At 38.3% G+C, this 24,234-nt stretch overlaps 1 protein-coding gene and 1 non-coding gene across 28 annotated transcripts in view; one reads left to right on the top strand and one right to left on the bottom strand.

Moving 5' to 3' along the window:
• Nucleotides 1-22,799, top strand: part of LOC111550582 (40S ribosomal protein S24-like) — a 54,940-nt gene extending 32,141 nt beyond the window's left edge. For 3 of the 27 annotated variants that reach the window (XR_004229039.1, XR_004229047.1, XR_004229048.1), the window contains exons 5-6: nucleotides 5,791-5,890; nucleotides 20,612-21,937. Coding sequence is in view for 2 of the 27 variants with exons in the window: in XM_023224094.2 (XP_023079862.1) it covers nucleotides 5,791-5,890; nucleotides 21,948-22,307 (460 nt within the window). In the remaining 25 variants the exon portion in view is untranslated. The other 24 variants (XR_004229040.1, XR_004229049.1, XR_004229050.1 and 21 more) reach the window with 14 other exon arrangements.
• Nucleotides 21,734-21,836, bottom strand: LOC111551693. The gene has a single exon (XR_002734438.1). It is a non-coding gene; the product is annotated as a U6 spliceosomal RNA (small nuclear RNA).
• Nucleotides 22,800-24,234: the final 1,435 nt, after the last annotated feature.

The raw sequence follows: 24,234 nt of genomic DNA, 5'->3' as shown, positions 1-24,234 counted from the left end.
AGACTATTATCTATCTGTTTATAATATTCTCCGGGTGACCATGTCTGCAGAAACCTCTTGCAATATTGAAGTCCAAATCCAACACAACTCTATCACCAATCTATAAGCTCCATTTACCTCCATATCCCTAGTGAGTACATCATAACATCAGAGATACACAAAAAATTACTTACAGAAATAATATGGAATTATTTTGTGAAGTCCAAATAATATATATCAGGTTTATTGCATGGTGTTATGTTTACAAGCAATTACTTGACTTGCAAAATCTGCTTGATATGAAGTGTGTTGTAATGGTTTTCTGCTGCTACTCCCTGAAGTCCTGAGTGTTTCCACCCTCCAGGGGGAAACAGCTAATATCTATCTGCGTGTTCTAAAACATTGTGTGCAAGTACATACACACACAATCCCCTTGCATCTTCTGAGATTTAGCAAATGATTAAATGCTGAAAAATTTAGCAATCTATTGAGTGACATTTCATTTGCTATCAAAGTAGGCAGATGTATGGTCCTAGGGAAAGTGCATGGACTTTAGTGGTATATCATGGTACGTACAATCTCTGGCATGTTGAGTGACTTTTCATTTGCTATCAAAGTAGGCAGATGTATGGTCCTAGGGAAAGTGCATGGACTTTAGTGGTATATCATGGTACGTACAATCTCTGGCATGTTAGGTAAGTTACTTAACTCTGAGGTTCTATATTTTGAACTGTGAAGTGAAAATGATAATAGTCATTGAGTTTCAAGGAAAGAAATTATAAGGAAGTCATGAGGGGTCAGGTTTCCTGAGTTTGAATGCTTCTTTCACCACTGTAGTGGATGCTGTGGTGCTCCACTCAGATTCCGGAACTGAGAAACTCATGCCCACGGCTGCTGGAATTATGGGTTGTTGATATCTCACAGCCACGTTTCTTCTCAGGAAATGTCCTCTCTTGGCCAAAGAGAGCTCCTCTGTCTAATGCTACACCCTTCTCCTGGGGACAGTCTGCAAGGCTTCAAAGTCTTGGCAGAATTTGAATTCCTCCTGAATTGAATTCCTTCTTCAATTCAGCCCTGAAGGGTTATTCCAACTCCAGAAATGCCTGGGAAGTCACCTGCAACCAGTATGACACAATCCTGCTTCTCTGACCCCCTGACATATGCTGTTCCAGAAAACACCCCCAATAAACTTTACACAAATATATTTCCAATTCAGAGTCGGCTTCCTGGAGTCTTGGTAGTTTCGTGAAATTTACTGCTTATTGTGTATAGAGGTCACATAGATAATTACACATTGTGGAATTGGAATTGAAATTCTGATAAGAACCCTGTGACTTCAAGTCCAGGTCTCCTGTTGGCCTCCATTGTTCTATTTCATTCATGAAATAGGGTGGAGGAACTCACAACACAATAGACCCCATATTTCAGCTTGTTAATAATCAACATATTCTGGTCTTAGTGGCCATTATTTTTAAGAAGTTGTATACACCATTATAATTAGTGTGATCTAGTCAGGTTTTTCTACTACAGTGGGGCAGTCTGGAACTCAGTCAGATATACTTGGCTTTCTCAAGTCTTTATGAGATTCATTTTTATATTTTTAAAATTACATTTTGAACTAACACAGAGTGCAATGTTGAAGAGGTGATCCTATAAACAAGCAAAGGTCACTGCCATGCATTCCTTCATTTATGTTGTTTTTATCCATCCAACCAGCCACCATATATTGTGTGCTTCCCATGTACCATGACACATTGAACTTTCCACACATGCTCTCCTTTCATCTTCGCGTCAACAACGTGAATCTTAAGCTGTGCTGAATTTTGTCCAAAATGACTCAGATAGGAAAAGGCAGAATAAGGAATACATTCCAGTTGTCTCCAAATTTCATGCTTTTCTAAGTGTCACATTATATTGTCCTTCCCACTGGCACACAGCTTAAATAAAAATCAAATTATGAGAAGCAATAGAAAGTAATATCAGAGTAGAGGTGAGAAGATGCACTTACATAAAGGATCTTTCAAGACTTCCTGGAGAAGGCACGAGTTGGCCTTTGGAGTGACCTAGACTCACTTCCAAGTAGAAAGCTCAGTAATTTTGCTTGAGAGATAGCATGGAAAGGGCCCAGGCTTCAGAGTGTGGCTGACTTGAATTTGAGCTCTAGCTTTATCTATTACTACCTATGTGGCTCTGGACATCTTACTTAAGCTCTCTGAATCTTCATCTTGTCATTGTGAGAGACCTCACTGACTTGCTGTAAAGATTAAAGAAATCATGAAACACATCTAGTCCAGTTTGTGCCTTTGAGAAGGGTAAGCCAAAGGAGGACTTTGTTCTCACATCTCATATTACATCATTTGTCATAAAAATTACACATTCACACAAGCACACGCACACACACACACACAGGCACAAACACTCAGACACGAGACACAGTCCACAATGGAGGAGAGCTTAGAGTGCTTAGGCATCATAATAAACTTTCACATAAAGTACAGCAGTAGTGTTCTTAATTAAAATCTCTAAAGAACTCTTGTTGACAATATCACCACCCAAAGCCATATTTACCTTGTTAATATTCAAGTTGCAGTGAATAAGAAACAATGCCCAGGCTTCCCATAAAATTTCCAAAAATTAAACCAGGGAAATGGGCAATAAATGTCATTTGAAATGAACTGATGCCAGTTAATTATAAGACAACTGTAAAATAATAGGGCATGAGGTGCTCCAACAATGCCTAATTAGTAACTATATGGGCATTTCCTTGGAAAAAATGGCAATTACATGGAGCAAACACTTAGCAGTCATCATCAAAGGCCCTTAACTGATATTAGCTAATTAATCTTCCATACAACACTCTGGCAGGAGGCAGCACAAGTCCTCATTGAAAGAGGTAGAAGGGGAGGCCAAAAGGTGAAATGGAAAATCCTCTTCTGCTCAGCATCTCTAAAGAACCATTTGACACTCCAGCCTAGAAGCACTCAGGAGGGATTCCCAGGCCAAGAGAGGCAGATTGTTTTCTTGATGAGTAACCAGGTGATGCCTAAGGTTAATGTGGTGAACACCAAGCTTCCTCCTGATTTTCTGCCATGGCTCACATCCTGGCTATCCTCCAGAACTCCCTGCACCAAACTGCTGTTGCAGGCACATATGCACTCTTGCACTTATCAGCCCTTTTCTCTTTTTCTCAGCAAGAAGGCTTTTGACCTCAAATATATAAAACCAATGGGGGAAGAGGGAAGCTATGCCTCTTTCCACAAAGCCAAGCTCGTTATATTATAACATGATCCACAGCCTTTGATTTCAACTTAATGTATGAGATCTGGAATCATTTCAGAAGTATGATTGATTTTGATTAGATGAAGATATTTTAAAAGGAGTGAATTACCTCTTATGTGACTTAATTTAATTCACATTAAAGATCTGTGACAAAATCTCATTTGTATCTAATTTTGTATTCTTTTACCTAAAGAGGGTCCAAAATTTGTATAAGCTCCAGACCCAAGACAATCTAAGTCTGCCCATCTATCTGGTTGAGTTCTTCCAGCTCTGAGTCAGGGGCCATATTTTGTGGGATTCTGAGGCTTCAATGCCCTTTTGAGGTAGACTTAGTTTCATAAAGCAAAGTTAGGCTACATCACAAAATGAGGCTTGCACGAGTTTTTCTCCACCTAATTCCATTTGTCTTATAATACACCTGATTCTTCCCATTTAAAAAGTGACAAGTTTTAATGAGAAAACGGATAAGAAGGAAGGGGTATAATTACTCCTGCTACTCCATTTTATAGATGGTGAAACTAGGCTATGCAGAGGTTAAGTGACCTCCAAATGTGGGACTTTATTAGCTATTCCTATAGCTAATGCAATAGTGAGCCTCGCCCGAACCCATCTCCATTTGATCCTAATTTTTCAGTTCTTTGTGAGTTTCCTTGTAACCTCTAACCTGCCTCTGAACTCATAGCTAATTGATATCCAGAAGGCATGCATAAAGAGCATTTGGAATGGTCCTATCCTAACAGAGTGTTGGATGGGCCAAGATCCAGTGACAAGTCAAATCCAAATATAATTTTCTTAAAGTAACACATACACTTCACAGAAGAGGAGTGATGACTTGTTCCTTCGGTATCCCCCAAAATGTTCTTGCTCCTTCAGTGTCTTGTTCTTCTTCTATTTGAGGGGATACTTGTTCCTTCAGTACCCCTAAAAATGGAAGAAGATCATACAACATTTAGAGGATAAGTTTGACAGTCTGATAAGCCCAAATCCAAAAATCCTAGACTCTATTTGTTATCTGTAAAATGGGCACAATAATAGCACCTACCTTGTGAGGCTAATGTGAGGAATAAATGGACAAATGCTTAGGACCTGGTATATAGAAAGCATGCAATAATTGTTAGCTATATTTTTAAAACATTTTACCCTATTAATGATCACTCCTTTACTGAGACTCTACTGTAATAATGAACTGTGTTGGCTTTGGAGTCACACAACCTAAATTTAAATCTTGTATCATTGAGTCACTCCCTGTGTAACCATGGGGGAGCTACTTGGTCTCTGCATGCCTCAGTTTCCTTATTAGTAAAAAGGGTGTAGTGAGAGCGTCTACTTGATCTTTTTAAGAGGGTTGGTCATAGGGATTGAATGAGACAGTGTATGAAATCCTGGCACCTAGCCAATAATAAGAATTTGATAAATGTTAGCTATCAATATATTTTGAGTAGGCATACCTTACACCCAGAGGGGACTCGGTCCAAGTTTTAGCAATAGAATTAACAAAATTAATTTGACATTCACTCAACAAACATTTGTTGTATACCTACTCTATAGTAGGCAGTGTCCTATGGGCTAGGGATTCAGAGAAAAATAAATACATAGTCTCTGCCCTCAGCTGAGACAACAGTGTCTTCTGGCACAGACAATTCAATCAGAATTATAGATACCTGTGGAGAACTATTCTTTTTAGTGCATCTAGGGATGTTGAATAAATAGTGTTCTGTAGTTTCACAAAATTTCAGGAAAATACATTTTATCCAAATTCTTACACATCGTTAGAGTTTATTTAATCTCAATTCTTACTCAATAAGGACAAATGATGAATGAATGATGGCTCCTCCTCCTTGAAGTGACAACCTGTCCCTAAACATCTCTACAGACTGGACTTACTGTAAAGCAGCTATTTCCACTGTTCAGTAGTTCTAAAGTCCCCCCAGCTATTGATTATACTGAAATCTGGTCCCCTCAATATCCACCCTTGGTGATTTTCCTTCCTCTAGTGCTGGGTGAAGAGAGTCTAACCCTTCTTCTACCTAATGGTCCTTTCTCATATGTCCACTCCCACTTCTGAGTCATCATTTCTTTAAGCTAAACTTCCAGATGCACCATGATAAAAGTCTAATAGACATAAGCATCTCTTTTTTTTAATATTAATAAAGTTTTATTTTTCCAAATGTACAGTTGGTTGGACCTATTCATTCATCTTCACCAGCAGCTGGAGCATCTCCACCCTTGGTATTTCTGGTGTAAATTACTTAGCTCTGTGCTTTTAAACCAGTTTGATGAGTCCTTTACTAAGGAGCTCCTGAAGGGCTGCCCTGGCCAGGGAGCCTCGAATCTTCAGTCTCTCAAAGGCCACAGCTGGGGTTATAAGTTTATAGTTGGAAACTTCCTTACAGAGTTTGTCATATGTAGCTTTGTCAAACAAGACTAAGTTATTGAGCTTGTCCCGAACTTTGCCTTTGGACCACTTCTTCTTTTTGGCCTTACCCTCGGATTTGTTCACTGGATCTTTGTCTTTCTTGGCCAACTTTCCAGCGTCCTTCTTCTTCTTGTCGTCCTTGGGCAGCATTGCAAAGCTCGGAGAGCAGCAGCGGACACTGCAGCCTTGCTAAGATGTCAGCATCTCTTCTTAAAGGTGAGCTTCTAAATGGCAGGAGTGACAACTAGGGCCAAGTTGTGGGTACTTGGCACCCACAGCTCTTAGTTTCAGAACCTCCTTCTCCCCAGGTTTCATATCAGCCTTCACCATGCTTGTTAATTTGGACCAAATCAACCAGAGTCCCCTCCCCTAAGTCCTAACTGCTGAACTAGGCAGGGATCGGTCTCAGCCCCTGGATAAAGGACTGCTATCACATCTGTCCTTGAGGCCTTCAAAGACTTGCTAACTAGAAAAATGACTAACACAAGGATTTCAGGGCCCAAAACAGGGACAGTGGGAGTCCTCAAAGTATTCCCTGTTGGCATAAGGCCAAGGCCATTCTCTTCTAACTCATGGGTCCAAAAATTACTCAGTTGGCTCCCAAATTCCGGGGTCTGCTGACTCTTGCGACTGATGGGGCTTGCCTGCTGAATTTTGACATTCTTAACATAGTGTTCTTGAACACTTCTGAAAACAGGGGGTTTGTGAAGCAACTGCTTCTACTGCTCAATTCTAATGTTCTTCTATATCAAGATAAGCTGGAATTTTCCCCCTTGTCACTTCCACCTCTGGTCATTTTCCTTCTCTCTGGAACTGGACAGAACAAGCGTAAACCCCTTTCGCACAAATAGATGTTTGCACATTTGACTTTATTGTGCTTGCATTTGCATTTCTGGGTCTCTGCTGCTTTAGGTTAAAACTTCACAGCTTCTCAATTGTTCTTTAAAATGATGTTCACATTCATCATATGAATGTTTTCTGCTGGATATATTCCAATTGATTCGTGCTTCTCTTAGGCTATGGCACCTAAATCTGACAGTCCTAATAAAGCTGAGCGTTTAGGGAAAGGACAGACAATTCCACAGTGCCGTGGTGGGATATTTAGTAAGAGTCTTCTGTATAATAGATAGGCCATGGATCACCTGGAAGTCAACCACTGAGTGGATTCTCTGCTATTGTGGGAACATAAAACCTACAAGCTACCCAGGAATATCTTCCTATGCTTATTGACCCTAAAGGATGCCCATATCATTTTGGTTCTCCACACAAGGAAGATATTCACCCATGCTTGACTCCCTCACGAGTCAACTCTCCAAATCTGCCATAAGGTTAATTCTTAAAACATGTTCATGATCAACTATCTCATGTGCCAGTCCTAATCCAGATGGCATTTGGCTTCACACTCTATTAGCTGAAAGAATGGAGATTTCTGAAAAATAAGACTCGTATGCCTTCTTTACATACATTTGGACTAATTTTCACTCCCCTCATTAAAGCTCTCTGTGATTGACAGCAGTTGATGACAACCAGATCTGCTGATAGAACTAAATGTTTTCAGTTTTCTCTTCACAGAAATAGATATCCAGAGCAATTTGAGAGCTCACCATTTTGGTGAAAGTTAGAAGGAGAGCATATAGAAAGAATATATACATTAAGACTGGAGCAGAAAAGGCCTTTGATTAGATGGAGTAAGTATCTCAGGAAATATGTACACAGAAATGATCTTCTCTACTCACTCTCTCAGAAATAAAATCTCCAAGACAAATGCACAAATATACCGTAAGACATTCAATCAACCACTCTTTTCTGAGCCCCACACCTAGCATAAATGAGGCAGTAAGCACTGACCATAGAGTCCCTAGGCTTGGATATGATGACTAATTCTGCTTCATATTGGCAAAGCATGTTAGTCTCCTCTCTGAACTTCAGATAATGATAGCTAGCTGCTTGCAAATCTCAAGAATTATTGGGTTATATAGCTTAAGTTATATAAGTTGGCTAAAATGGTTTGTGTTACTGTGAAATGTTACAGAAAGGTAAAATATGAATAATGCCACATTCTGCCTCATCTGATACTAAGTTGTACACAGTGTCCACTAGAATATAAATGCTAGACAGCTGGAATTGCTCTCATCTCTGCCGTTTCAGTATCTAGCATAGTACCTGTCATGTTCTAGGAGCTTGATAAATGTTTGTTGAATTGACTTCCTTTAAATTGAATTACTAACTTGCAAGGTCTTTGGGGGCAATTGTAGAATCTCATTTTACATCATCGCCATTTCCTTGCTCAAAGCTGACATGAGGAAGTATGCAATAAATGGTGAGTGAATGAATGAATGGATGGAGAGGAACTGAAAAGATCATTCTCAACCTGGAATGCCCTTTAGAATCACTTACAGTGCTTTCAAAAATTAATCTCTGGGCCCTTATCCCAGAGAGCGATTTAAAAGTTTCCCAAAGTATTTTAATGTAAAGTCAAGGTTGAGAATCAATGACTTTGAATGACAAGAAAATATAAGGAAGAGTCCACTCCCTCCTTTTTTCTTTTTTTTTCCTCACCAATGTAGGTTTTATATTCTTAAGTGAAATAAAGCATTCTGAAAGCTTTTGTATTTTTCTGAATAAAGTACTCTAAAATGGAAGAGTGATGTTGCTACTGCTTTTTAGAAAATACTGTCAAAAATTGGTTTTCTAGACTTCTAGAGGCTGGTGGACCTCCCAGTAGCTATCACTTGGCAGACACTTGACCCTATTATCTCAGTATAACTGAGCTATGAAGCCCAGTTCAACCGCCAAGGCCAGGACCCAGTAATTCCGCTGGCCTAATGTTCTGAGACGCTGCCACCTTGTGGGCACTCTGGAGCGACACTTACACCAGCTTCCTTAAAACAGGTGTATCTTAGATGGCCTTAGGTTTTCCTTGTTATGTATATTCTGATATTTCTGGAAAATAAATATTTGTAAGGAAAAGAGAGTTCTGGATGCTCCATGAAGACGATGCTACAGATACAGACATGAACAGTAGGTATGGTGTGGAGTTTACATGAGCAGGATTGATTTATCCCTGTTGAATAGCAAGTGACAGAGGCCATAAGATGAAAAGGTACTTAAGGACAAAGAATTGGTTATGTCAAATCCACTTATAATGGAAGCCATCATCCTCAGCAAACTAACACAGGAACAGAAAGCCAAACACCGCATGTTCTCACGCATAAGTGGGAGCTGAACACTGAGAACACATGGACATAGGGAGGGGAACAACACACACCAGGGCCTCCCAGGGAGGTTGGGGGAGGAAGCGCATCAGGAAAAATAGCTAATGCATGCGGGGATTAACACCTAGGTGATGGGTTGATAGGTGCAATATGCACATTCTGCATATGTACCCCAGAATTTCAAATAAAATATATTTTTAAAAAATCCACTTGTAAGTCTTTACTTCCATTAGAAAAAAATATATATATATATATATAAACAGTAATACAGCTTTCCTTCCCATTTTTTAGGTGGATGACTGGAGGGCCCAGGAATTAATTGTCTTAGTCAAAGCCACAAGGCAAGCTGCTAGATAAACTCAAATTGAAAACCAACGCTTTAAATCAGTATCTTCAGAAAATGAAATGCCTTTCCATCCTAAAAGAAAAATTCAGGAACAAATATCAAATTTCAAGACTGGACTTATATGTGTGTATATGGGAAACAAAATACCCACATACATATATCATACAAGCATACACTTTTTTTTTTTTTTTTTTTTTGAGGCAGAGTTTCACTCTTGTTGCCAGCTGGAGTGCAATGGCGCGATTTCGGCTCACTGCAACCTATGCCTCCTGGGTTCAAGCAATTCTCCTGCCTCAGCCTCTCGAGTAGCTGGAATTACAGGCATGCGCCACCACGCCTGGCTAATTTTGTATTTTTAGTAGAGACGGGGTTTCTCCATGTTGGTCAGACTGGTCTCAAACTCCAAACCTCAGGTGATCTGCCCACCTTGGCCTCCCAAAGTGCTGGGATTACAGGCATAAGCCACCGCACCCAGCTGCATATACATTTTTTTAACTTCGTAATGAGGATGAATTGGCTGATAGAAATTTTTACTTCATGAAAAATTAGACTTTGTGATACCATTAAAGAAATACATTTTCTTCAAAGACACAAACTAATTCAGACAAATATCTTATTTCCAAGTCTTGTCAGGTCGGCTATAATGAATAGATTAGACTCACCAGTAAAGGCACCTGGAATCTAAATATCAGGTATGAATTTATGAATCACATTCTTCACATACGTCTGCTTTTTCAACTGGATTAAATGTGTATTAAGTTGAAATATCTGTAACTGGGGCCAGAGAGACCTGGTTTTGGGTGCCAACTCTACCACTACATGCTGTGAAGTCTTGCAGAATTTATGTAAACTCCCTACACTTCAATTACCTTATCTACAAAGAAAGCTAATAATGAAAACTCACTAATAATTTTTATTGCTGTAAAAAATGTACCCAGACAGAGGTTCTAAAACAGCACCAAAATATTAATTTAATGAGTGGAGATTAGTTTTCTTTATCAACACTACAATTTTCTTTAAATGTTCAGCTAATTGATCAAATTGCTCATCAGTGAGTGATCAGTGGAGCAGAAATTATTTTGGTACCACACCACTCTAGATGTGAAAGATTTTATGAAGGTACAAAAAATCAGACTGTTCAGACCATTAGAAAAAAGCATTAAAAAGGATCTTTTAGGCAGCTAAGAGGAGTTGGCAACATTGCGGAATGGACCAGTGCAGTCATCATGGTGAGTTAAATGGTACATTTGGGCACCATTTTAGGGTGTAATTGATTGGACTACAGCTTTAGACAACAGTCCTGTACTCAGCTCTCAAGAAGGCTCTGACCTTTGATTCTTACTTGACTGGGCGATAAGCCAGCTAGGGTCTAGGAAGCCAAATCTTGATGGAACAGAGCTGGTCTTCAATGATACAGGTCATGTACTCAAATTTATCAATGTTCAAGCGAAGGCCAGGGTAGAAGGATCACTTGAGGCCAGGAGTCAAGACTGGCCTGAGCAGTATAGTGAGACCTTATCCACAGACACACACACACACACACACACACACACACATACACACACAAATACTGTTAAAGGATTGACTTCAGAAGCTGAGATACAAAAATTTCTCCCCCAAAAAAATCTCCAAGCCAAACACCAAACATGAAAGAGAGAAATTTGTACTGAAACTAGGAAACCATTCTAAGGGCTACACCCCAGAAAACGCATGCCGGTGTTCATCTTGTTTCTTTTTGTTTTCCTACAGTACTACTAGAAGAAAGTGTGGTGTTCCTGCAGTGAATGAACACAAGATTTAAAGAAACTATTATGGTGCAGGTGTTATCAGTATTTATGTAACTCATGGGAATGGGGGACTAGAAATAGATGAGCAGAGCTGGAAAAATGAAATTGTTACCTGTTTTTAGAATAGAGTCTGTATTAGTGTGTTCTTGCATTGTTGTAATAAAATACCTGAGACTGGGTAATTTATAAAGAAAAGAGATTTAATTGGGTCATGGTTCTGAAGGCTATACAGGAAGGATGATGCTGGCATCTGCTTGGTTTCCAGGCAGCCTCAGGAAACTTACAATCATGGCTGAAGGCAAAGTGGAAGTAGGCACATCACATGGCTGGGACGGGAGCAAGACAGAGAGGGATGAGAGGTGCTACACCGTTTTAAACAACCAGATCTCACGAGAACTCACTATTATGATGACAGTACCAAGAGGGAAATCCGCACTCATGATCCAATCACCTCCTACCAGGCCCCACCTCCAACATTGGGGCTTATATTTTGACATGAGACTGGAGGGGGACAACATCCAAACTACGTCAGAGTCCCATCCAAGTGCGGTGACTCATGCCTGTAATTCTAGCACTTTGGGAGGACAAGGCAGAAGGATCACTTGAGGCCAGGAGTTCAAGGCTACAGTGAGCTGTGACATCATACCACTGCACTCCAGCCTGGGCAACAGAGTAAGATCCTTTCTCCAGAAGAAAATAAAATAGTAAAATCTATTTGTCTTAAAACATATATCAGATTATTTAAAGAGGGTAAGATATTACTATAGCAGATCAAGAAATATCAGCATCAATAATAATGGTGATGCTCAACTAGGCCTGTATTCTAAACTGGCAGTGAATAATTATCCACAGGTGTGGTTTGAGAGACACAAGATAACCACTTTAACCTCAAAGGATATTCCCTACCAGGATTCTACAGAGCTTGAAATTCTTTTTTTTCAAGTTTAGACTGCCCCAAATAGGATTCCATTAAAAAGCACATATGTTTCCTTGGAATAATAACACTAGGAATGCTATTTGGCCTAGATTACTTTATCATGTAGACAAAAAACTTGAAGTAGAAAGAGGTGAGGAAAGTGGGAAGAAAGGGCAATAGAGAACCAGGCTACCCATATATCTCTACTCAACTTGTAGACCTGCACTGTACAATATAGTAGGCTCTATTCACATATGGCTATTTAAATTTAAATGTAAATTAAGTAAAATTAAACATTCAGCTCCTCCATCACTGTAGGTATATGTCAAATACTCAATAGTCACATGAGGCTAGTAGCTAACATAGTGGTCGGTGCAGACACAGAACATTTCCATCAAAGTTCTATTGAACAGTATTGCCCTGGTAAGTGACTCTCTTTGAAGGAACATATCATATACTTCAGAAGTGCTGGACTTAAAAAAAGAGCTAAGCACATTGTGCTAGAGAGAGAGAGCTGTAGTATCTTGCAGGCTTTTTAAATGACATACAAAGAACTAAGAAGCAGGGTTTTTGTTACCCAATAAGCTACATGGAAAAAGAGCAAAGTGGGTCACAGAGAAAAACGATTCAGACAGAACAAGCCAGCAGCCTCTTCCTTAGCAACCCAAAATGAAACAGTTCACCAGTGGGCACTAAATGAAAACCAGTTGTAAAACACGTTTTATTCTGTAGAGCTATTGACTATAACCATGTGTTGTATGCTTTATAAAGTTCTCATGGCAGAGTGGGATCAGTGTCTCACAAATTTCTTTTGTCATCTTTAGTGTTTTGCTTGATGGTGACCTATAATTCCCACAGGCTGTCTTTACTCTTTTTTTTTTCCTTTTTGTTCCTCTGACTGGGTAATTTCAAATGACCTGTCTTTGAGCTCATTGATTCTTTCTTCAGCTTGATTGAGTCTACTGTTGAAGCTCTCTATGGAATTTTTTAGCCCTTTGTCATCTTTATAAGCTCCAGCTGGTAGAAACCCTCCATGTATTTTATAGACAGGAAAGTCACTACCTGATCATAAGAATTAGATGAGCATCAAGATTATGGAAGTTAGTTGTTGTTGTTGTTGTTGTTTTCAATGTAAGTAATCCAAACTTAAACCAACATCTATATAACCCAGAAGCCCATATTTTTAAACCATACCATGTCATCTCCATAAGGAAGAAAAAATATTATGAAGGGGTTGTTCTGGCCAGAAATATGTTCAGAGAAAGCTGCTATGATGTTACGTTGGGAAACACATGGCCTGATCATAGTTAACCATAGGCTTAGGATATTTATGGTTTATCTGAATCTCAATACCCATTTCTATAAGGTGACGTATTCAGACAAAATTATCTTGGGCCCCTTTTACTCTTGCATAATTGTTTAATTCCCTAGGATTCTGTAAAGAACTCAATATGAAGCCTCTGTAAGTGAGGATTACTTTATTATCCACTAAACTAGTTCTATTGGTACATATTATTTTAGTGTTAAGAAAGGACATCAGTGTACATTAGCTGGCCGCAAAATTGATAGTTAACAAATTGACTCGCTAGCCAACTTTTTCAGTGCATTGAATGCTAAAAGGTATTTTTTTAATTAAAAAGAAATTACCAGAGAAAAAGGACTATATTTTTGCCAGATTCATCACCAGAATAATTTTTGCATATGTATGTCATCACATTTGCATTGTCTTTGCCCCTCCCTTCCCCCAAGCTAGACATGTTTATGCTTGAAGCTGTTTTGTGAATCCCAAGAAAGCATTTGAAGAAAATTAAAAATCTCTGCCAAAAACTATAACCATCTCTGAGCTTGGTTATAAAGTTTAATTGGAAAACTGATATTAAGTATGCATCTTCATTACATTTTGAAAACATGAATAATATATGTAATCGTCCAAAGACTGCGCTATAAATGTTGCTGCATTATTCAAACACAAATGGAAGTACACTGTATTATCAATTAGTGTCCAGTTTCTTTGGAAGAACAAGAAAAAAAAATCTGTTGAACCTCAGCTTGTGATTTACATTCTCAAACATGTTTATTCACAAGCCTAAAAAGCACGTTAGTAACAGTTGCCAAAGCAGTTGCCAAGACAACTTATCCCTGGATTTAGTATTATTGCATCAGGAAAAACGCCTACAAGGAATTTAATTAACTAACGCCTCATCCTCCTTGGCCAAAGAAGGATGGATTTTCTTTCAACCCAACGTCCCTAAAGAATGAGATTCAATGGAATCAAGGTAGACACAAACACGCAAATAGACTCACATACACACACACACACTCACAAATGCTGGATGAGTGTACAATAATGAGGCCAGTTTCCACATATGGTTTTTAAAAAATCTGCCTCAGTAGTTCCTACATGTTTATTGAGTGAATGTGGATAAATATGTAGCTAGGGTTTTTCATGTACATATATATGTACATGGAAATACGCGTATATACATGTAATATATATATATATTACATGCAATTACACATATATTTATAATGTGCATACATTATTTTTTCTCTCTTTTCAATAAGAAATAGGCAGTTTATAAGAAATTTAACTGAAACAAAAAACTAGCACCAAAGGAAAGATGCATCAGATATATACACATCAGATACACATCCAAACCACCAGGCTTAATCTGGATCCCTCCCACCAACAACACAACCTGGAAATTATCTCAAAGCACTTAGCTGAAATAATTGCAGGGCTCACCTCATTTGTTTTCTGTCTCTCAGGAGTTATTGCCTTCTGTTGTCTGATATCTACTGTTTTAAAAATTATTGTGTCATGTTTTGTCTAGTTTTTTAGTTTCCGCAGCAGAGCTAATATAGTCAGATATAAAATTGATAGGTATTTTATAATTATAAAGACTATAATTCATCATTGACTCTGAGCTTTCAGCTAGCCACAGCAGCAATGGAAATAGAACAAATCACATAGCTTGCATTATTCTCCACAGAAAGAAATGTTTCTACAATACCAAATTCTAAAAGAAACCATGACTTGGAGGAAGGGGGGTGCTTGAAAACCATGTATATTTTTTACTAGCATTACAAAATTCCCAATATAAGTGCCATACTTTGTTCCTCATTTTCTGCATATGCTTCTATCTCATTTAATAATCAGCACTCACCACTAACATCCAATATCTACAGAGCTAGTAGAATATGCTGTGCAAATTTTAAGAATATTATTATATACTTGAATATATTATTATATTCTTCTTCCCACCTGCTGTTCCTAAGTATTTCATGTTTATATGCTGTTAATAATGATATTTATTTCAATTTCCAAGTATTTATTGCTAACATGTTTAAATACAATTGAATTTTGTATGTTAGTCTTCTATCTTGCAACTTTGCTAAACTTAATTATTAGTTCAAATAACTGTTACATAAACTCCATGAGATTATCTACTTAAAAAATGAGGCTGCCTGCAAGTAAAGACAGGTTTACTTCACTATTTTCTTTTTTTTTTTTTTTTTTTTTTTTTTGGTGTGTAGTGATACCTCGTTGTGGTTTTATTTTGCATTTTCCCATGGCTAATTATGTCGAGTATCTTTTCATATGTTTTTTTACTGTCTGTATATCCTTCTTGGTGAGATATCTGTTTGTCATTTGCCCATTTTCTGATTGGACTGTTGCTTTCTACTATGGAATTTTGAGACTTTTTATTTTATTTTATTTTTATTTTACTTTAAGTTCTAGGGCACATGTGCACAACGTGCAGGTTTCTTACATACGTATACATGTGTCATGTTGGTGTGCTGCACCCGTTAACTCGTCATTTACATTAGGTATATCTCCTAATGCTATCCCTTCCCCCTCCCCCAATCTCACGACAGGCCCCAGTGTGTGATATTCCCCACACTGTGCTCATGTGTTCTCATTGTTCAATTCCCACCTATGAGTAAGAACATGCGGTGTTCGGCTTTCTGTCCTTGTGACAGTTTGCTCAGAATGATGGTTTCCAGCTGCATCCATGTCACTATAAAGGACATGAACTCATCCTTTTTTATGGCTGCATAGTATTCCATGGTGTATATGTGCCACATTTTCTTAATCCAGTCTATCATCGATGGACATCTGGGTTGGTTCCAAGCCTGTGCTATTGTGAATAGTGCCGCAATAAACATACTTGTGCATGTGTCTTTATAGTAGCATGATTTATAATCCTTTGGGTATATACCCAGTGATGGGATGGCTGAGTCAAATGGTATTTCTAGTTCTAGATCCTTGAGGAATCGCCATACTGTCTTCCACAATGGTTGAACTAGTTTACAGTCCCACCAACAGTGTAAAAGCATTCCTATTTCTCCATATCCTCTCCAGCACCTGTTGTTTCCTGACTTTTTAATGATCACCATTCTAACTGGTGTGAGATGGTATCTCACTGTGGTTTTGATTTGCATTTCTCTGATGGTCAGTGATGATGGGCATTTTTTCATGTGTCTGTTGGCTGCATAAATGTCTTCTTTTGAGAAGTGTCTGTCCATATCCTTGGCCCACGTTTTGATGGGGTTGTTTGTTTTTTTTTCTTATAAATTTGTTTAAGTTCTTTGTAGATTCTGGATATTAGCCCTTCGTCAAATGGGTAGAATGTAAAAATTTTCTCCCATTCTGTAGGTTGTCTGTTCACTCTGATGGTAGTTTATTTTGCTGTGCAGAAGCTCTTTAGTTTAATTACATCCCATTTGTCAATTTTGGCTTTTGTTGCCATTGCTTTCGGTGTTTTAGTCATTAAGTCCTTGCCCATGCCTATGGCCTAAATGGTATTGCCTAGGTTTTCTTCTAGGGTTTTTATGGTTTTAGGTCTAACATTTAAGTCTTTAATCCATCTTGAATAGATTTTTATATAAGGTGTAAGGAAGGGATCCAAATTCAGCTTTCTACATATGGCTAGCCAGTTTTCCCAGGACCATTTATTAAATAGGGTATTCTTTCCCCATTTCTTGTTTTTGTTGGGTTTGTCAAAGAGCAGATGGTTGTAGATGTGTGGTATTATTTCCAAGGGCTCTGTTCTGTTCCATTGGTCTATATCTCTGTTTTGGTACCAGTACCATGCTGTTTTGGTTACTGTAGCCTTGTAGTATAGTTTGAAGTCAGGTAGCATGATGCCTCCAGCTTTGTTCTTTTGGCTTAGGATTGTCTTGGCAATGCAGGCTCTTTTTTGGTTCCATATGAACTTTAAAGTACTTTTTTTCCAATTCAGCAAAGAAAGTCATTGGTAGCTTGATGGGGATGGCATTGAATCTACAAATTACTTTGGGCAGTATAGCCATTTTCACAATATTGATTCTTCCTATCCATGAGCATGGTATGTTCTTCCATTTGTTTGTGTCCTCTTTTATTTCATTGAGCAGTGGTTTGTAGTTCTCCTTGAAGAGGTCCTTCACATCTCTTATAAGTTGGATTCCTAGGTAATTTATTCTCTTTGAAGCAATTGTGAATGGGAGTTCACTCATGATTTGGTTCTCTGTCTGTTATTGGTGTATAGGAATGCTTGTGATTTTTGCACATTGATTTTGTATCCTGAGACTTTGCTGAAGTTGCTTATCAGTTTAAGGAGATTTTGGACTGAGACGATGGGGTTTTCTAAATATGCAATCATGTCATCTGCAAACAGGGACAATTTGACTTCCTCTTTTGCTAATTGAACACGCTTTATTTCTTTCTCTTGCCTGATTGCGCTGGCCAGAGCTTCCAACACTGTTGAATAGGAGTGGTGAGAGAGGGCATCTCTGTCTTGTGCCAGTTTTCAAAAGGAATGCTTCCAGTTTTTACCCATTCAGTATGATATTGACTGTGGGTTTTTCATAAATAGCTCTTATTATTTTGAGATACATCCCATCAATACCTAGTTTATTGAGAGTTTTTAGCATGAAGGGCCGTTGAATTTTGTCAAAGTCCTTTTCTGCATATATTGAGATAATCATGTGGTTTTGTCTTTGGTTCTGTTTATATGATAGATTACATTTATTGACTTGCATATGTTGAACCAGCCTTGCATCCCAGGGATGAAGCCAACTTGGTCGTGGTGGATAAGCTTTTTGATGTGCTGCCAGATTCAGTTTGCCAGTATTTTATTGAGGATTTTTGCATCGATGTTCATCAGGCATATTGGTCTAAAATTCTCTTTTTGTTGTTGTTGTGTCTCTGCCAGGCTTTGGTATCAGGATGATGTTGGCCTCATAAAATGAATTAGGGAGGATTCCCTCTTTTTCTATTGATTGGAATGGTTTCAGAAGGAATGGAACCAGCTCCTGTTTGTACCTCTTTTCAATCTGGATGCATTTGTTTTCTTTTTCTTGCCTACTTGCACTAGTTAGAACATCCAGCACAGCATCAAGTAGAAGTGATGAGAGCAGATAATCCTTCCTTGGTCCTGATTTAAAAAAATAATAATTTTTCCATTTTTAAGTATAATGTTAACTGTAGGTTTTCACAAAGGCCCTTTAATAAGTTGAATGTGTTTTCTTTTATATTCTGGTTTGCTGAGAGTTTTTATCAAGAGTTGATGTTGCCTTTTTCCTTCTCCTTGTATACTTTTCTACATGTGTGCAACCGATCAGTACTCAGATGAAGACTAGAGGGAGAACTCTGCAGTTTTTCAGAGTCCTCTCTGTGTACTACTCTCTCTTCTCTGGTACTTTACCCTGTAAACTCTAGACACTTCAGCTTCCTTATATTTCCAAGTCGATTTCCCCAATGCGCAGAGACCACCAGGCTCAATCTTGATCCCTCCCACTAACAATACAACCTGGAAATTCTCTCAAAGCAGTTAGCTGAGATAATTGCAGGGTTCACCTCATTTATTTGCTATCTCTCAGGAGTTATTGCCTTCTGTTGTCTGATATCTAACATTTTAAAAATCATTGTGTCATATGTTTCGTCTAGTTTTTTAGTTTCTGCAGAAGAGTTAACATAGTTTCTGTTATCCCATCTTGGTTGGAAGCCACAATCTCTTCTGGACAATTTTTATAGATGCACATTCCTAGGACTTACTTCATACATAAATTGTGGGCTAATCATTCTTGAGAATCTGCATATTTTCAAAACTCCCCACTGAATTTATTAATAATTCCAGCTTGTGAAGTATAGATTTATCCACTATCTTATATCTAACAAAATCTGTGGTCTGTGGGGTGAGTTTTAGAACATGACAAGGATCATAGACCCAGGTTCTATGACCCTGTAGCCACAAGATTTTCCACTCTCTCCCGTGTGTACAACCAGTGTGTCTGCTACATTAAAGCCAATGCTGAGAAGCCAAATTTAGTTTTCTATACATTTCATTAATTATTAATCATCTAAATATTAGAAAGACTATAACAGAAATTGGGACACTCAGTAGAAACTGGATACTTCTTGCCCTGTTGTAAATATCACACACTTGTACCAGAGGACAAAGGAACAACGACAGTTTTACTGCATGTGTAAGATGTGATCATCATCCTAAAGAGAAAGCCATCAAAGTTTTGATGCAGTGAATATCCACCAAGATTGTTATCATCCTTTGTTCTTTAAGTGTTACTGGATACCTTTCCAAGGTAGCACCACTTCAGTAATGATGTTTCCTAGTGGTATTGGATACCTTAGAAATGCTTTAAAACATAGCCAAGTAGTCACTTCCTCCATGGTATCTTCTCACAAAATTCTGGGCAACTTTAATTGCTCTCACTTCTGCATGTTTATTGTGCAGGACATGTAGCAATATTTTAGCCTTCCTCATTGTATACAGAGAATTTGTATTTGTATGAATAATACTTGTGTCAGTACACAAGTAAAGTTTTCTATTTCATGAAAATTATTGATTGGTAATCCATTCCTCCTTTTCAGTTATTCTAGAAATGTTCAGAAAATTCGAAGATATGATAATATATATTATATAATGTGAATGTATAATTATGAATAAATTTCGATAACATAATTCAACTATGTATAATATGAATATAGATGTATTTCTTCTTTTCTGGAATTCTGCCTGGGAATATCTGAAATATATATAACTGGGTTATATTAAATTTAATTAATATTAAACAGCATTAAGTTGGCAAGCTCCCTGTCTGCTGTACTGCCAAATTTCTGATCTCATGGGTATCTAAACTGGCTTACAATGACTACGTATGTAGAACATTGTTTCCGCTTGGGATTATTTTATCCTAAGCATGCCCTGACACTACAGCTAAAATCCCCAGGATGTTTCAAGTTCCCTCTGACACCACTGATTTTTAGGAAGTCAAGGAAAATAACCCTTGGCAGGGCTTAATAACTCCACACAAATGTTGAACTTATAATAAAATGTTATTCCTTTGTTCTTCAGGTCATCTTCTAAATTATTCATAGCCTGTCAAACTTAATTTCTAAATAAAGTAATGAAGTTTTGTTATCATTCAGCAGTTTGATTTTAAGCCCCAGTGCTATATTTTACCTGTAAGCTTTGACTGACTCTGAAGATGAAAAAGGATAGGTGGACTATGTGTACATGTGCAGCCTAAACTATGACTGTCTTACCAATCTCAATAAGGACCCTGATGAGGTACAAATTCAGCTGACAATGAACTCAAGCTCCTGTAACTGAGGTTCATGAATGTATTTTCTCTGCAATGGGCTTTCTAATATTATATTTCTCATATTAGTTGAGGAAGGTGTGATGGTGGTAATCAGAATTACCTGGGACAGTTTGGAAGAGAATGGAGAAGACTTCAGCGTATGTAGTTTGACAAGACCCTCAAGAAGATCATTTTTAAACTTCCAAAAGTGACAAATCACTGAGCCAACCAATGCCCTATTAGCCATAGCTACAATTCAAGCTCCAAGGAGTTTTCAAAAATCCTTACTACCCAGGTCACATCACAGGCCAGAATAGAATATTTGACTTGGACCCAGCACCCATACTTTAAAGAAGGACCTTGGAGAGGCAAGATCCACAGAGAACATGGGACTTGCTAAGACTGGAGTTAGAATAAATAGCTGCCTCCCATTAGAGTGGCCACAAGGAGAGTCCCTCTCCACTTCTCTCTAGACATGTTTAAAACAATGGATTGGCTATGCCCTACAGGGAAGGTGTTATCTTTACATAAACAATTTTTTAAATTGTGATAAAATACACACAGTGTAAAATTTACCCTCTTCATCATTTTTAAGTATATCGTTCCATAGTGTTAAGCATATTCATATTGTTTTGCAACAGATCTCTACAACTTATTCATCTTGTAAATTTGAAACTCTATAAACTCTATAACCATTGAACACCAACTCTAGTTTTCCTCTCTCTGCAAACCCTGGAAATAATCATTCTACTTTGTGTTTCTATGAGTTTGCCTAGTTTTGATGCTTTATATGAATGGAATCACACAGTATGTGTCTTTTCTGTGACTGGCTTATTTCACTTACTATAATGTCCTCAAGATTTATTCATGTGGTAGCAAGTGCTACACAATAAAAAAGGATGGTATTTCCTTTTTTTAAAGTTGAATAATATTTCATTGTATGTATATGCCACATTTCTTTATCCATTCACCTGTCATCGAACATTTAGATTACTTCCACCTCTTGGTTATTGTGAATGATGCTACAATGAATATAGGTATGCAAATACCTCTTCAAGATCCTGCTTTAATTTATTTTGGATATATTTCCAAAAGTAGATTGCTGGATTGTATGATAATTCTATTTTTAATTTTGGGAGGAACCTCCATAGTATTTTCCATAGTGGTTGCATCATTTTATATTCCCACCAACAATGCAGAAGAGTTCCAAACAACAACGAATGCTTTGTGAATTTCCATGTCATCCTTGCACCAGGGCCATACTAATCTTCTCTGTATCATTCCAATTCTCATACATGTGCTGCCAAAACAAGAAGTAATTAAACAATTTTTGATGCAATTTTCAGAACTTATTGACAAATCCCATGCTGTTGACAGACATTAAAAAAATAAATCTGCTCTTTTCTTCCCTGTCTGAAGATAGGCCGCCATCATGAACGCCACTGTAACTATCCGCACTAGAAAGTTCATGACCAACCGACTACTTCAGAGGAAACAAATGGTCATTGATGTTCTTCATCCCGGGAAGGAAACAGTGCCTAAGACAGAAATTTGGGAAAAACTAGCCAAAATGTACAAGACCACACCGGATGTCATCTTTGTATTTGGATTCAGAACTCATTTTGGTGGTGGCAAGACAACCGGCTTTGGCATGATTTATGACTCCCTGGATTATGCAAAGAAAAATGGGCCGGGCGCGGTGGCTCAAGCCTGTAATCCCAGCACTTTGGGAGGCCGAGACGGGCGGATCACGAGGTCAGGAGATCGAGACCATCCTGGCTAACACTGTGAAACCCCGTCTCTACTAAAAAAAAAAATACAAAAAACTAGCCGGGCGAGGTGGCGGGCGCCTGTAGTCCCAGCTACTCCGGAGGCTGAGGCAGGAGAATGGCGTAAACCCGGGAGGCGGAGCTTGCAGTGAGCTGAGATCTGGCCACTGCACTCCAGCTCGGGCGACAGAGCAAGACTCCGTCTCAAAAAAAAAAAAAAAAAGAAAAATGAACCCAAACATAGACTTGCAAGACATGGCCTGTATGAGAAGAAAAAGACCTCAAGAAAGCAATGAAAGGAACTCAAGAACAGAATGAAGTCAGGGGGACTGCAAAGGCCAGTGTTGGTGCTGGCAAAAAGTGAGCTGGAGATTGGATCACAGCCGAAGGAGTAAAGGCGCTGCAGTAAAGGCTACCTGTGTCCATTTTGGATTTTTCACAAGCAGGTTAATAAACTAAAAACTTTCAAAAATAAAATAAAATAAAATAAATCTGTATGATTTTTTAAAATGCATGTTTGAATAATTTCATTTCATTTTAAGAGGAATCAGATCAATGGTCAAGAAAGTTACCAATAGGAAGCCCTCACAGGGTGGGCCTAGACAGCAGCACTGGCCTCAGCTAGGGACCTGGAAATTCTCAGGCCCCATCTCAGACCGATTGCATCAAAAATTCTGTGATTGATGCTCAGCAACCTATGCTGTAAACACCTTCCAAGAGATACTGATGCATGCTACAGAAAAAGGATTTATTTCTTATAGTTATGGAGGCTGAGAAGTCGACGACCAAGGAGTCACATCTGGTGAGGGCTTTCTTGATGGTGGAGACTGTCTGCAGAGTCCTGAGGTGGCACAGGGTATCACATAGTGAGGGGACTTAGCATGCTAATATGCTCACTCAGGTCTCTCTTCCTCTTATAATAAAGCCACGAATTCCCCTCCCATGATGACCCATTAATCCATTATCCCACTAATCCATTAATCCATGAATGGGTTAATCCATTAGTGAGGGCAGAGACCTATTGAAGATTTAATTTTAACGTGAGTTTGGGAAGGCACAAATATGCAAACCATAGCACAGCCCTACCAAAAAAAAATTACAGTTAAGACATGAGATGCAACACATTTGACATCAGTGTCTAGACAACCTTGATTATCTCATCTAGCTCTGTTCTTTTCAAATAGTTTGTATTCTAAACACTGTCAATTCAATGGGGTACTCTGAAGTTGTAAGTATTCTGTGAGCTTAGTTTCCTCATCTACAAAATGCTACTAATGTTACCTACCTCATGGAGTTTCTAGGAAGTTTAAATGAAATAATATATTTGAAGTAGCTAGACCAGTCCTAGACACAAAGTTTTAAAAACATCCTTAGTTTTAGACCTTAGTTTTTGCATTCTCTTCTCTTCTTTACATTAATTTTCTAGTTTGTCTGTTTGTTTTGTTTTGTTTTGATTGTTCATCTTACAGTGGGCCAGGGCCAGGGCCAACCATAGCTGAGCAAACTCAGTGCTGCTCTGAGAAGTACGAGTGCTCCTGGTATTGGCTGGGGAGTCATGGGAACTGACTGATTTCTCAGTCAATGTTTCTGCTGCAGCGTTTGCTTTCCTCATCACCCTGTTTACCAAGTCTACACATTTGTTCAAACTAGTAACTGGTGCATGAAAAGGGAATTTTTTCCCTTTTTATTTAATCTGCTCTCACAACAGCAAAATCTAAATAACCATCTTCCCTTGCACAAAACTGTTCCGTATAGACATAATAAATGTTTTAGTGCTCACCTAGTAAGGCATTAGTGAAGAGGTTTCCATCTAGATTAGATGTAAATAGGTTAAGATTTAGTGAGGACAAATCTTTTGTGGTCATGTACAAAAGCTTATTAGCCAATTTGCTATTCTATCTGATTTATTCTTCCCAAGAACACTTTGAGACATGGATAACT

This window comes from Piliocolobus tephrosceles, chromosome 7, assembly GCF_002776525.5.
Source record: "Piliocolobus tephrosceles isolate RC106 chromosome 7, ASM277652v3, whole genome shotgun sequence".
NCBI lineage: Eukaryota > Metazoa > Chordata > Mammalia > Primates > Cercopithecidae > Piliocolobus > Piliocolobus tephrosceles.
This window is presented reverse-complemented; position numbering and strand designations above follow the sequence as displayed.